Source organism: Lutra lutra, chromosome 5, assembly GCF_902655055.1.
Source record: "Lutra lutra chromosome 5, mLutLut1.2, whole genome shotgun sequence".
NCBI lineage: Eukaryota > Metazoa > Chordata > Mammalia > Carnivora > Mustelidae > Lutra > Lutra lutra.
The window spans coordinates 70,999,610-71,013,062 of record NC_062282.1 but is presented as its reverse complement, the minus strand read 5'-3'; the positions used below and the strand labels follow the sequence as shown (position 1 = coordinate 71,013,062).

Here is a 13,453-nt window from a genome sequence, read left to right as displayed (position 1 = left end):
CTAGTATGTAAAATGCAGTGCGAAATTGGTCACTCGAGTCCAGGCGGCCCTAAATCCTTCGCGAATCAGCACTAACAGGGAGCTGGCCACAGGACCGGCGCCCAATCCCTGTTCAAGGCCACGAGACTTTAATTGCTGTGCCCCAATCTCAGTACGTCCGTAATGGACAGGGCAAGTACTTTCTGACGGTCTCCTTCCACAGGAGATTTATTAAAAGAAACGCACCGAAGAGAGTGAACTTCCCCGTTCGCGGAACGGTAGCGACGATTTCTGCACTTTCTCCAAGGGAGGGGTGCCGGCGTTGCAGAATAAGAGTTTGGCCCCAGGCTTGGCCACACCCTGAGTTTCCGGATTAGGGCACAAACAGAACCCTCCCCCCACAACGCTAACCCTTACCGTCCAGCCCCAACAAGCTATTTTTGCTCAGTCCCCTACAGTGCGCTTCCGGTCCCTGCACCGGAAGTTGGAACAGCTGAAACCGCAAATCCGAGGCGGGTCCCGTGACTGGTTCAGGTAAGATCTCGCGAAGTGTCTTCAAATCTCACGAAGAAGGGTCGGAAGAGGTCTAACTGCACCGCCCGAGTTTTTACGTCACCGCGGAGACACGCCCTTGGGCGCTCGTTTGCGTGCTCGCCCTTCTGCGCATGCGCACTCGCCCTCCTTCCGCCCCCGTGCGGGCTTCCCTCTGGCCAGTCGCGCGTGGGCTGAGGCCCTGGGCGGGCGTTGCGAAGGCTTGTTTGTTTGAACGCTGACCCCGGGGCGGTCCGGAGTTCTCTACCTCGGGGGTGGAGGGTGCAGACCCCCTACCTAAGGTGAATGTACTGTCTCGTGGACTGCTAAGGGCAGGTTGGGGAGCACGGGGGCGGGGGCCGCGGCCATGAACTCACCCGTGGACCCCGGCGCTAGGCAGGCGCTGAGGAAGAAGCCTCCCGAGCGGACCCCTGAGGTAAGACTGTCGGACGCTAGCGCGAGTCCGGCTGTCCAACGGACAGCATCTTCCTGTCGGTCCGAAACCTGTGGCGACTGTCCCCTTGCTAGTGACTCGCACCTGCTGCCGGTTTATGTGTTCTCTGTGTCCCTTTCTCTCACCCCCCCTCTCACCCAGGCCCTTCTCGCCGGGGTGATGACCGCCTTTCCTGCTCGAGGTGCAGTCTTCCCGCATACCCGTCTTTGCCGGTAACTTCCTAGTGTTTTTGATAAGAAGATAACAAAACAAAATCCTATTTTCTCAGGGCAAAATGTGGGTCTCGGAGTGAGAGTGTCCCTAGGTTGATAGAAAAACAGAGTAGAAATTGTTAGTAATCATATTATGAAAAAGTAGCTTTTCTTTAAATGTCTTTGAAGTTGCCTGGAAAGAAAGTTTTCAAAATCAGCTTAAGACTTTGCATCCAGTCAGATGAATTCTGGTGGTGGGTGATGCATATTTAAAGATCGGTTCTGGTGGTACTTTCTGTCAGCGGGAAATTCTTCAGTATTTTGTGCGTGAATCCAAAATTTGCTCTATTGGGTTAGCATCAGTGGCATCAGCTTAAATGATTTTCATTTAATCTCAAGGCTAATTTTCAGTCACGGAACAGACACCTTGTTAACTTTGCATAGCCCTATAGAGTGCTTAGATTTGGGGGGAGGTTTTCCTTGATTTGGGGTAGTTTCTGTAATAAGTGGTATATTTCTTAAACCAAAAAGCAATAACTGACAAGACGGTGAAGGGATTGTTAGATTGTCGTGTATATGGTTGCAACACATGAAATTAAATGTTTTGGTTAATGCTTAAGCCACTTTTGAGGTTTTTTTCAGATTTATAGTGCTTTGCATAGTGGATCTCATTAACTTGGGGCTGACCTTTTGTGATATGACATTAGTCAAGGCGTAACTGTGGTTAAACAAAGTCAACTTTGTTTTGGGGATCCTGAACTTTAAATGGAAACAAGGCAAATTCTGCCACTTTCCAGAGTCCTCATTTTGAGACCTACATTTTTTATCCCATGTGTTTTAATTTCCCTGTGATGATTCTTAATGTCATTGTGAGCTAATTGAAAGTCTTCACCTTCACAGGTGAATCTGCTGTAGTTTTTATAGAATTAGAAACTATTACCCAAGTCTTGCAATCTGTAATGTAGGTTTTACTTTTAAATATTTATGATAGATTCACAGTTTAATAGGAAAATCTTATTTCCCTTTAATAGCATAATTAGCCACTTCGGAATGGCCCATTTTTGAGACTTAGTAGATATACCTCCTTTGTTTCTTGTTTCTTTCTTTTTGGTTTTAGAAGACTTTCTAAACTATTAAGAAAATTATGTCGGCAGATGTGTGCCGCGTTAAGTACTCATCTTGTTTTACTGGAACAGCAGCATTGTTTAAGGGAATGCTGACCAGCTGCCCACAATACAGTTTAGAGTGCTGAGATCTAGCAGCATAACATGGTAACTGATTTATTGGCAGTGGTTTCCAGTGAGTATAGAATTTGTTTGCAGTACCCAAGTATGAGTAAAGAAGTGGTAACCTGAATCAAAGTGCTGATTTATTTGTGAGAATTTCATCAAATTACATTTCTCTTTTCAGACCTTTATTCTTTTAGTGGACTCTTACAATTTTATTATATTTTCATTTAACACTTACTGAAGTCTTACAAATTCAAGGGACTGTTCTGTGCACTGGGATGTATCATTGAACAAAAACAGGCGGGCCCTATTGGTGCTTGGCATTCTAATGGAAGGATCAAGTAAGTTAAATAATGTGATAATGGCTAATTTAAGAAAGAATAAGGGGATTGGAAACAGGGGCAAGGGCTGGGTTGCAACAGTGGTTGAACAGTGTTGTGATTTCTGAGATGACTTTTTTTTTTTTTAAAGATTTTATTTATTTATTTGAGAGAGAGACAGTGAGAGAGAGCATGAGCGAGGAGAAGGTCAGAGGGAGAAGCAGACTCCCCATGGAGTTGGGAGCCCGATGTGGGACTCGATCCCGGGACCCGGGGATCATGACCTGAGCCGAAGGCAGTCGTCCAACCAACTGAGCCACCCAGGCGTCCCCTGAGATGACTTTTGATTGAAGGCTTGATGCATGTGATATAATTAGCTCTGGAGATATATGGGGAAAGCATTTGAAATAGAGGGAATAGTCATGCACTTCCAAGATGAGGGTATGTCTGGTGCATTCAAGGAGTAGCAAGGAGCTGTTAAGTGACTGGAGGAGAGTAAACAAGGGTGAGATTTTTAAGAGATGAAGTCAGAGAGGCAGTAATAGTGTAGGAGGGAGTATATCATTAAGGTCTTTGTAAGTTATTGGAAATTCCTTAACTCTTACTTTGTGTGAAAGGGGGTCATCAGAAGATTTTGAAGCAGAGGAGTGATACTATCCTACTTTACTTTTTAAAAGCGCCAACCTTTAAAAGCGCCCCCTGGTTGCTTGCTGGGTTGAGAATAGACTTTATGGGAGCAAGGGTAAAAAGCAGGCATGTGGGTTGAAGGCTGTCACTTTGAAGTCGGGAAGAGCTGATTGTAACTTAGACTGAAGTGATAATAATGCAGGTGGTAAGAAGTTATCATTTAGGGAAATATTTTGAAGGTTTAGCCAACAGAATTTGGCAATGAATTAACCATGTGCTTTGGGGGAAAGAAAAGTGTCGAGCAGGGTTTGAAGGTTTTTGGCCTGAAAATCAGTGTTGGAGTTATCAAAGAATTTCAGTTGGCATCTTAGTTTCAGCTGGCGTCAAAGAGATGGGGGAAAGCTGCTATGGAGAAGTAGGTTTGGGGAGGGAAAATCAGGAATTCAGTTTTGAACATGTCAAGTTTTGAAATGTCTATTAGAAATGGCGAGTAAGGAGTTGCGTATACAAATTTGTATTTCTGTAGAGAGGGCTGGGCTGGAGATAGAAATTTTATATTCATTCTCTGGTAGGCAGTATTTCAAGTCATGAGACTAGATGAAATTACCAAGGTGGTGTGAGTGTATACAAAGAAGAGAAGAGGACCACAGACAGCCTCATGGCACACTTGATTACTACAGCATCGGGAGAGAAGAGCAGAGACCAGCAAAAGAGAACTAGTGGGAGCAAACCGTGCAAGGAAAAGAAAAGCCAAATGAATTAAGCGTGTAATAGAAGAGGATAAAATACATTCAACTTATTTTTTATTGAATGCTTAGTGGATGTGAAGCATTATCAAAAAATAGGCAAATAGGTTAAGAATCACTGTCTTATAATCTTGTAATGAGATATTTGCATTGTATAATGAGTATAGAAGTTTTCTCTGTGTTTCTGGGACAAAACTAAGAGTCCCTTTATTTTGAACCATCTGTTGCTCTTACGTGAAACTGTCATCTCAAACTTAATCTGATTGAGCCAGACATGGAAATGTGTTGTACAGTATACAACTTAGAACTATGTTCTAACACGGTTTTTACGTTCTGGCTATTTCTCCGACTTCATATTTCCAGCTTCACAGCCCATTGTCTTTTCTGAGCTAGTTCTCTGATTACCTTTTCCACTTCGCAAAGATTTTTTTTAAGTGGAATATTTTAGACTTAAGTACTCTGTGAAGCTCTTTATCAGTGAAAGCTGTTAAGGTACTCGTTTTGAGTTCTTCTAGCCAAATTAAAGATATTACAGTCAAAATTAAGGTCTTGAATTTGGCCCTTCCTCAGCTCAGTCCACATGCAGCACCATTCTTTGTCGATAACCTCTCTTTTTACCTCAGAGTGAGCTACTTACCTCTCTTAGGGTTCATTTCCATAGGTATTTAATGTCATGCTTTGCATGTACTAAATAATGAATAAATGTGTAAAAACAAAATTTAGAATTCATTTTGTATGGTTCCTCCTGTTAAAATATAATAGTTTCTATTGATGGAACTGTTGATTTTGTACCTCCTGGGAGGCCTTATTCAGCAACTTGGCTTCACTTAATATTTATAGACTGACACTTGGTCCTTCTTACCCACCTTTCATGTGCTTTTGATCCATATATCAATTAAATTGTCCTCCAGGTTCTTTAATCACTAGTCCTAAATTGAAGCCTCAAAAAACAGCATATTTTGTTGCTCAGGCTAATTCATGTTCCGACTCTGGATTCTCCCTGATAATCTTCTCTCTGTCCAACTGACCACTAAATTTTTATGTCCTGAATCTCTGTCTACCTTTTTTTCCTGTGCTCTGCTACCCTAGTTCATGCCCTTATATCGTTTTGACTTTTGTACTTGAGTCATTTTATTTATTTTATACATCTCACCATTTTTTACTCTTGATGAGAATTGCCCACTGCCTAGATAAGTTACCGATATAAGTTATCTAAATCATTTTTGTGAGTTAAAAGAGATGCCATTAGTATTTATGTCAAAATAACACGTTAAAGAGGGGCTGTCGGAGGTAAATGAGTTGTATTGTTATCTCACCTATGTAATAACATTAATATGCCCTTTCATTTAATAAATATGTCAGACACAATAAAATACAGTGTTTTTGTGGAAAGAAATTGGGATATGGTCCCTATTCAGTGAGTTAGGAGATAGTCAAGGAACATTAGTAAATGTTAAGGTTATTAGTGGCAAAAGTATGGATGGGATACTTTGGACTGCAAGGGGGAAAAGGAGAAATTTTGATGAGCAGTTAATGGAATCTTAAACATGGTGAATAGTTGTGTGGACGACATCTAGAAGGGAAGTCATTCTGGGCAGAGAGCAAGAAGAGTGAAGGAAAAGTATATGTGTGGAACAAGAAGCCACTTGGTGAGCATGCATTCCCAGCTGGGGTGATACCATCCCCAAAGGAACACACATTATTACTATTTTTTTAGAGATATATTTATTTACTTATTTGAGAGAAAGCATGTGTGCTCATGAAAGGGAAGGAGCAGACTCTGCTCTGATTGGGGAGCCCCACATGACCCCGATATCATGACCTAAGCCAAAAATCAAGAGTTGGAAGCTTAACTGACCAACTGAGCCACCCACGTGCTCTACAAAAATTATTTTTTAGGGGAGTAGTGAAAAAAATCTTAGACATTATTAATGGTTTGTAGCCTTAAAAAACTCAGTTCTGCCTGGTAGAATCTTATTTCTTAGTATTTAATTGAGGGTGGGGCAGGGTTTCAGAAAAAATGTCTAAAAATGCTCTTTGGGAGGGATATGATAATAAACTTTGCAAAATACTGTGTATGGTGTCTGGGGGTTAAATGGATATACTAGCTGGATATACTGGATATACTAACAGGGTTGAATCATTTCAAGGATTTGAACCTGATTTTATGAATAAAGGAGAAACACTGGAAGGTTTAAAGCCTGAAAATAAGGTTAGATTTACAGATTTACTCTGTGGGTGTTGTTGAAGATATATTGGGGAGGAGATGGGGCGGTATAACAAAAGCAGGAAGGCTTATACGTAGGGTAAACATATATTTTCTCTAAACCAGGATACATTTATGAATGAAAGAGAAGATTATTAATGATTATATGAGTATCACAGGAAAACCAGGAGATAGGGTCCTGGTTATAGGAAACAAAGTAGTTCAGGTGTGAGATAAGGCAGTTGCCTGTGGGATAATAAGATAGTGAGGAGCTAGAATTGGCCCAAGTGGTCACTGATTAAAATTGGGAGTATCTGCCTCCCACCAGGCTTTTTCATTAAAGTTTGAAATGGACTATAACACACACACAACAGTGAAGTCCATACATCCTAACTAGATGGTCAGCTTAGTTTTTACAGTTACATTTAGTTATCACTCAAATCGGGGTATGAAATACTATCACCTCTCCAGAAATTCCCCCTTTGCCCTTCCCAATCAGTACCCTTTCCAAGAGGAAAAAAAAATTTTTTTGAAGATTTTTATTTATTTATTTGACAGAGACCACAAGTAGAAAGGCAGGCAGAGAGAGAGAGGAGGAAGCAGGTTGCCCACTGAGTAGAGAGCCTGACGTGGGGCTTGATCCCAGGACCGTGAGATCATGACCTGAGCTGAAGGCAGAGGCTTTAACCCACTGAGCCACCCAGGTGCCCTGAAAAATTTTTTTTAAACCGTAAATGTTTTCTGCCTGCTTTTGAACTTCATTTGAGTGTAATCATACGCTGTATATTCTTTGTAGCAACCAAGAGGACTTGTTTTTTTGTGTTTTACCTCTGGACTGGACTTCGAATCACCCCTCTTGGTGATTTCCTTGATCTCCATCTGCCTATCCTTTTTATCCTAATTCACCCTTTTGGCTACCCTTTTGAATTGTCTGCCCCACTCTGTCCAAACCTACTTTTGAGATAATTGCTTCTCAACTCCAGAAGCTGCATTTAAGGCCAACATACACCCTGCCCTTATGTTCCTCACAAGTTTCAGGTTAAGTCTGGCTTTCTGTCTTTTGCTTGTTGGAAACAGGTTTGGACTGGGTGCAAGCGCAGAGCAGTTTAGATGATTTCTAGATGGTTGATTTGGGTAGCTGCCTGGTTAAGAGTGCATTATTAAGCAGAATTAGGGTGGGAAGAGATTAAATTTTGGAAATGGTTTTAGACTCCATGCAGGGGATGCGGGTAATGATGTTCTCTAAGAAATTACAGCTTCAGGTTAAACCAGGCTGTGGGTCTGAGAGTCTGTATAGCATATGGGTTATACGCGAAGTCATGAGATTGATAGGAATGACAAAGGGAAAAAGCGATATGAGGGTAGGAAAGTCCTTTTGGGTGTTCCACTATTAAAGGGATGGGACAAAGATAAGAAACCTGCAAAAGAGAGTGAAAAGAAATTGTTAAAGAGGTAGGATGAGAATAGAAGAGTGCTGCTACAGGAGGGCATTTCAGAGAGAAATCCCTAATCACTAATGTCAGATACTTTTGAGAGTTCAAGAAGAGGGAAGATTGGGGCGCCTGGGTGGCTCAGTGGGTTAAAGCCTCTGCCTTCGGCTCAGGTCATGATCCCAGGGTCCTGGGATCGAGCCCCACATCGGGCTCTCTGCTCAGCGGGGAGCCCGCTTCCTCCTCTCTCTCTGCCTGCCTCTCTGCCTACTTGTGATTTCTGTCTGTCAAATAAATAAATCTTTAAAAAAAAAAAAAAAGAAGAGGGAAGACTGATAAATTGTTTGGATTAGTCTGTTTGGATTTCACTAGACTAATGAATAAAGATCCTGATTGCGGTGGGTTGAAGAGAGAATAAGACTTAAGAAAGCAAAGGCAACAAGTACTTTTTGTGAATCTGTATGGAGAGGTAAAGTCCTCCATGATCTTCTGCCTGGCACTCTAGCCTCATCATCCCCCACCCCCAAAGATGTGCATTTTAACTATTTAAAATATTGAAACACCTTACTTCTCATTCTAGGCTATCTCTCTTAATGTTGGGAACTTTTTTTTTTAAATGTCTATGCCCACCCTTTGTTTCTTGGGTTAGAACCTTTTGGAATGGAGTGTTAAGCATTAGTACTTATAGAGGGCTTCTTAAGTAGTTCTGATACACAGAGGTGAGAAGCATTGTCCATTGTGTCAAATTCTCCTCTCTCTATGCTTTATACAGGTTGGGAAAATATGGTTATAGCAGTATTTATAGCCTTGGGTTTTGTGCTTGGGCAAGACTACTTCAAACTAATGTAGGCTCCAGCACTGAGACTTTGAATGATCCTGGGCAAGCTGCCTAATATCTCTAAGACCAAATACCATTTTGGGATTATTGTGTGGAATAAATATTTAGCAAGTGCCTGTCATAATAAACACTCAGTAAGTGGTAGCATATTTGTTAGCTTGCCATTTCCTTTGACTGGAAAGCCATCCTCTGACTTGGCAAGTTCAGTCTCCTCACTGACGTGTCATCTCCAGTGCTCACCTGCAAAATTGCAGATTTCCTTACTTTTCCACTTCTTCTCAGTGTTCCTAGGAGACTTCACACCTTCCTTCACCACAGTAATTGCTTGTTATGATTACTTGCATGTTTGTGTATGTGGCTGGAATATGAACTCCTTGAAGACAAGGTATTCTAATGTTCAGTGCATAGTATGCAGTACTTGGAACCCATAGGTATACACATATTTGTAAATGACTTTAAGAAGAAAAGGAAGGTGAAAAATACTGTTTCCCTCCTCTTCTAGTGGTGGTTTCTATTGGTCTAATATTTGAAGTGCTAGGATGAAAAGACTGATGAAGTTTGACAAAAAGGGCCAAATTTGCTATTAATAATACTCTCTAAATAAAATATGAATAAAGTACAGTTGCCGGGGCGCCTGGGTGGCTCAGTGTGTAAAGCCTCTGCCTTCAACTCAGGTCATGATCCCAGGGTTCTGGGATCGAGCCCCACATCGGGCTCTCTGCTCAGCAGGGAACTTGCTTTCCCCTCTCTCTCTCTGCTGCCTCTCTGCCTACTTGTGATCTCTGTCTGTAAAATAAATAAAATCCTTAAAAAAAAAAAAAAGTACAGTTGCCATAGAGACTATTTTACCTGGTAGTTCTTTATAAATAATACAGATAGAAGAAACGTAGTCATACCGTGAAACCGACTCCTTTTTTGTACGATTTTTAAAATACATTTACAGAAAACACATGTGTAGGAGAGACATCTGAGAGAAATGCAGATAAATATCGGTGTTAATTTCTCATGTGATTTTAACCAGATGACTTAAAACTTTTCCTGGGCAAGAATTACATCCTTAGCTAGGTGCTAATATAATTACCTTTTTACAGTCAGAAAAAGGTATTAAAAAATAGCTTATTTTTGTTGTGAAAAGTTGAAGAGGGAGCTAGGACTGTAAGAATGTAAGATGTTTTCTTATAGCCCTTAATCTATTTCAGAATTTAGAATTATCCTTAAATGTAGACTTGTAGAGGTTTTTTCTTAATTGGCGAAAGCACACCATTGTACTTGGAATAATTTTTTAGTGAGTCACTGTGCACATCCCTAAGGGTGGCAGAACAAAGATTCTCTTGTGCTTTTCTACAGCAGATGCACATTCAGAGGGTTTTTGGAAAGTAAAAGAACTTATTTATGCTTGTGGGGCCCTGTGGCCTTCATTTGTAAACTCAACTGGATAGAGAATATAGATCTGGATGGGGCCTTCATTAGACAGAATCTCTTCTAGGCACCTCATTTTACATGTATTAGAGATTTCCACCTTGAGAAGAAAACTGTAGCCATTCAGGAGTTTGGGCACCATAAACTTTTGTTTTAAAGAGAGTGAGGAACTTCCCCGAGAGCATTGGACAAAAGTGAGGAGCAGCCAGGCATGATGAGCTTGACTATGTGACAAAGTCCTCTTCTTTGGAAGAGGTGGAGTGATTATGAGCTCTGTGACATTATGATTATTATTTGACTTGACTCTGGACTTGTTAAACTGAGGTCTTGCTGTAAATAAAAAGTGAACAAGCTGCTTTACTGAGAATATTAGATTATGGAGGCCTAACCGGCCTGTTTGTTTTTTCTCCACTATTAGACACTCTCCACTACTTTCCTATAAACTAAGCCTTTGGCAGCTGGAGGGCTTTAGGCTTTGTCATGTGGCAGAGATAGTGGGGCTTACTGGACAGAACACTTAGTACGTAGCTAAAGTAGTAACACTGCCAGCATGTATTTGTGAACGTATATATAGTACTTCTAGAAATATTGTAGCTGGCGAGGTCAAGAGCTGGTGATAAGAGTTGCATACAGATAAAGGAACTGAACTCATGAGAGGTAAAATATCTTGCTCAGGGTCACATGATTCATCAGTAACTTCCTCAGTCTAGTAGCACCCCACTGCCTTCTCTATAGCAGAACAGTGAACTTTAGGTTATGTTTTAAGCTTTGAACTTTTGTCATCTTTATAGATGCCTAATGCTTTCCTGAATAAATTTGCCTTGTTTTATCTTGCCTGTGCTATATGCAGAACTTAAAGGTGCTATGTAAATTTAATGGAAGGGGTCAATGTAATGGAGGTACAGAATTCTCAAGTTTTATGTAAGATGGAAACAGGTGTGCTTGATATCTGTGTCAGTGATTTCTTACACCATTCTGTTTTATAACTTAAACTTTTGTTTTCAAAGGGTGGTAGTATATTCCATTTTGGGTTTTTAAAAGCATTCAACTAATAGGAAAAGGCTTTTTTTTTTTTTTTTTAACAAAAGAGTTTGTGTCAAAAGTGCCAACTGGGGGGCGCCTGGGTGGCTCAGTGGGTTAAGCCTCTGCCTTTGGCCTAGGTCATGATCTCAGTGTCCTGGGATCGAGCCCCACATCGGGCTCTCTGCTCAGCGGGGAGCCTGCTTTCTCCTCTCTCTCTGCCTGTGTCTCTGCCTACTTGTGATCTCTCTCTTTCTCTCTCCCCATCAAATAAATAAATAAAATCTTTAAAAAAAAAAAAGTGCCAACTGGAGTTTGAAGTATTTATGAGCTGCTTAAATGAGGCAGAGTTCAATATGTACTTTTTTTGAGGAAGAGTGCCTAATGTATATTTGTGTGGTAAGTATTTTTAAGTACTTTTTTTTAAGTGCCAAGGGTAAAAGATTAAAGTTCTTTCTATATGGAAGGAGATAGGCAAATACACAGTTTAAAATATCGCCTGGTTAAGTACTGTGATAGCTGTAAAATGAGGCCTTAGGAGTTCATAGGAGGACTTTGGAGAGAGGAGTAAAGAGTAGGCAGGTGTCATTCATGCTGTTTTAGAAAAGGGAATTGTGACTTAAGCATAGATCAGAATATATAAGTGTTAGGTTAAGAAGGGATAGTATGTATTTACCGAAAAAGGAAAAGTATTTGTCAAGGACACAAGATGTGCTTGGCACAAACATGCAAGTTCTCTGGGTAGGTAAGTAGTACAAGATAGGACACTGGAGGCATGGCCAGGATCCAGGTCATGAAGGACTGGTTTCTCTTTGTTAAGAAGTTTGTATTTGCTTTTTGGAAAGAGAACTCTGACAGGACTATGAAGAATGAATTACAGGGTGTCAGACTTAAATGCAAGAAGGCTGGTTTACCCAGTGAGAAATAATAAATCCCCCAGTTCCAGATGGGATGATGAACAGAGATATTTATGAAATAGAATTGACAAATTTCTGACCAGAATCCTTGAACAAGAGTGTATCACGTAAATCAGGGAACCTCGGAGGAAGACACAGCCAGTAATATAAATATTGAGTTTAGCTTTGCATTTATTGCACTTGAGATGCTGATGGATTGCTCGGGTGTAAGTGTTCATTATGCTGTAGAAAGTGTACATTGTAAGTTTTGCTAGAGAGCTCTGGGCTAGAAATAGAACTATGGGTGTCATTAACATGTATATGGTAGTTCAAACTATGAATGTGGAGGATTTTACTGGTGGTAGAGTGTCTCTAGTGAAGAAACAATGGATGTTACAGTTATGGGAACATATATAAACATTCAAAGGCCTAATAAGGCAAAGCCTGCGAAGGAGACTCAGGAGCACCTGGGGCAGAAAGGTAGTAATAGCAGTAAGAATGGCCAAGATTCATATGCTGTGGTTCTTATTGGGATGCCTGTCACTGTTAAAAAAAAAAAAAAAAAAAAAGAGAGAGAGAAGAAAAAAAAAGAAAAACCTTTATACACATTTAATCTTCCAAAAACACCCTGAAAGAAGGTGTTATCCACGTTTTACGTACAGGGAAATCGAATCATAGACTAACTTGTTGAAGTTCACGCAACTAGGAAACTGCGGACTCAGGATTCAAACTTAGGTGTTCTAATTTCACAGTATGTGCTTGTAGTTATTAAATGTTTTCCATCCGGACAGGAACCCAGAGGGAACCATATTACAGAAGGGATGGGAGGAAAAGAGTTTTAGGGAGGAGTGAATGAGTGATGAATGTGTCAGCAATGCTATTAAAGAAAATTATGGAGAGAGGTAAGGATTGAAAAGTGCATGTGAAACTTGGAATTAGCTTATCTTGGGTGACTGCATGATACATAGTGGGATCAGAAAGGTGAACTTCAGCCTAAACTTTGAACTTAGAAGTAATTAGATGCTTGATCTTTTGATACATTATTTCAGAGGTTAATTGTTGGTGTTCTAATTTTAAGCATAATGTTTGGGATTTTCATTTTTAAAAATTTCAGGCTATAACTTTTTAATGTTAGAGTTATTAATAAAATTTAACGTTCAGGTAATTTGGGTTAGGCAACATATTTTAATCTACAAATAAAAAGTTCTAATTTGCTTTAAGAAATGTATACCCAGGGGCGCCTGGGTGGCTCATTGGTTTGGGGCCTCTGCCTTCGGCTCAGGTCATGATTCCAGGGTCCTGGGATCGAGCCCTGCATCGGGCTTTCTGCTCGGCAGGGAGCCTGCTTCCCTTCCCCTCTCTCTGCTTGCCTCTCTGCCTATTTGTGATCTCTGTCAAATAAATAAATAAAATCTTTAAAAAAATGTATATCCAAATGTGTAGACTAAATTCTAATTTAGACTAAATTTCTAATTCTAAAAGACTGAATTCTAATATACTCATGGAATGAGGTCAGCTTTTCCAGAAAACATTCCTGGATGCAGTGTGTCACAGACACAGGTTTGCG

The 13,453-nt window shown here is 40.6% G+C and overlaps 1 protein-coding gene across 5 annotated transcripts in view; it reads left to right on the top strand.

The window, feature by feature from the left end:
• Nucleotides 1-660: 660 nt before the first annotated feature.
• Nucleotides 661-13,453, top strand: part of RAPGEF6 (Rap guanine nucleotide exchange factor 6) — a 192,975-nt gene continuing 180,182 nt past the window's right edge. For 3 of the 5 annotated variants that reach the window (XM_047729928.1, XM_047729923.1, XM_047729930.1), the window contains exon 1: nt 661-946. In XM_047729928.1, the coding sequence (XP_047585884.1) occupies nt 878-946 (69 nt within the window). In that variant the 5' untranslated portion in view covers nt 661-877. The remainder of the gene's footprint in view (nt 947-13,453) is intronic. The other 2 variants (XM_047729924.1, XM_047729926.1) reach the window with 2 other exon arrangements.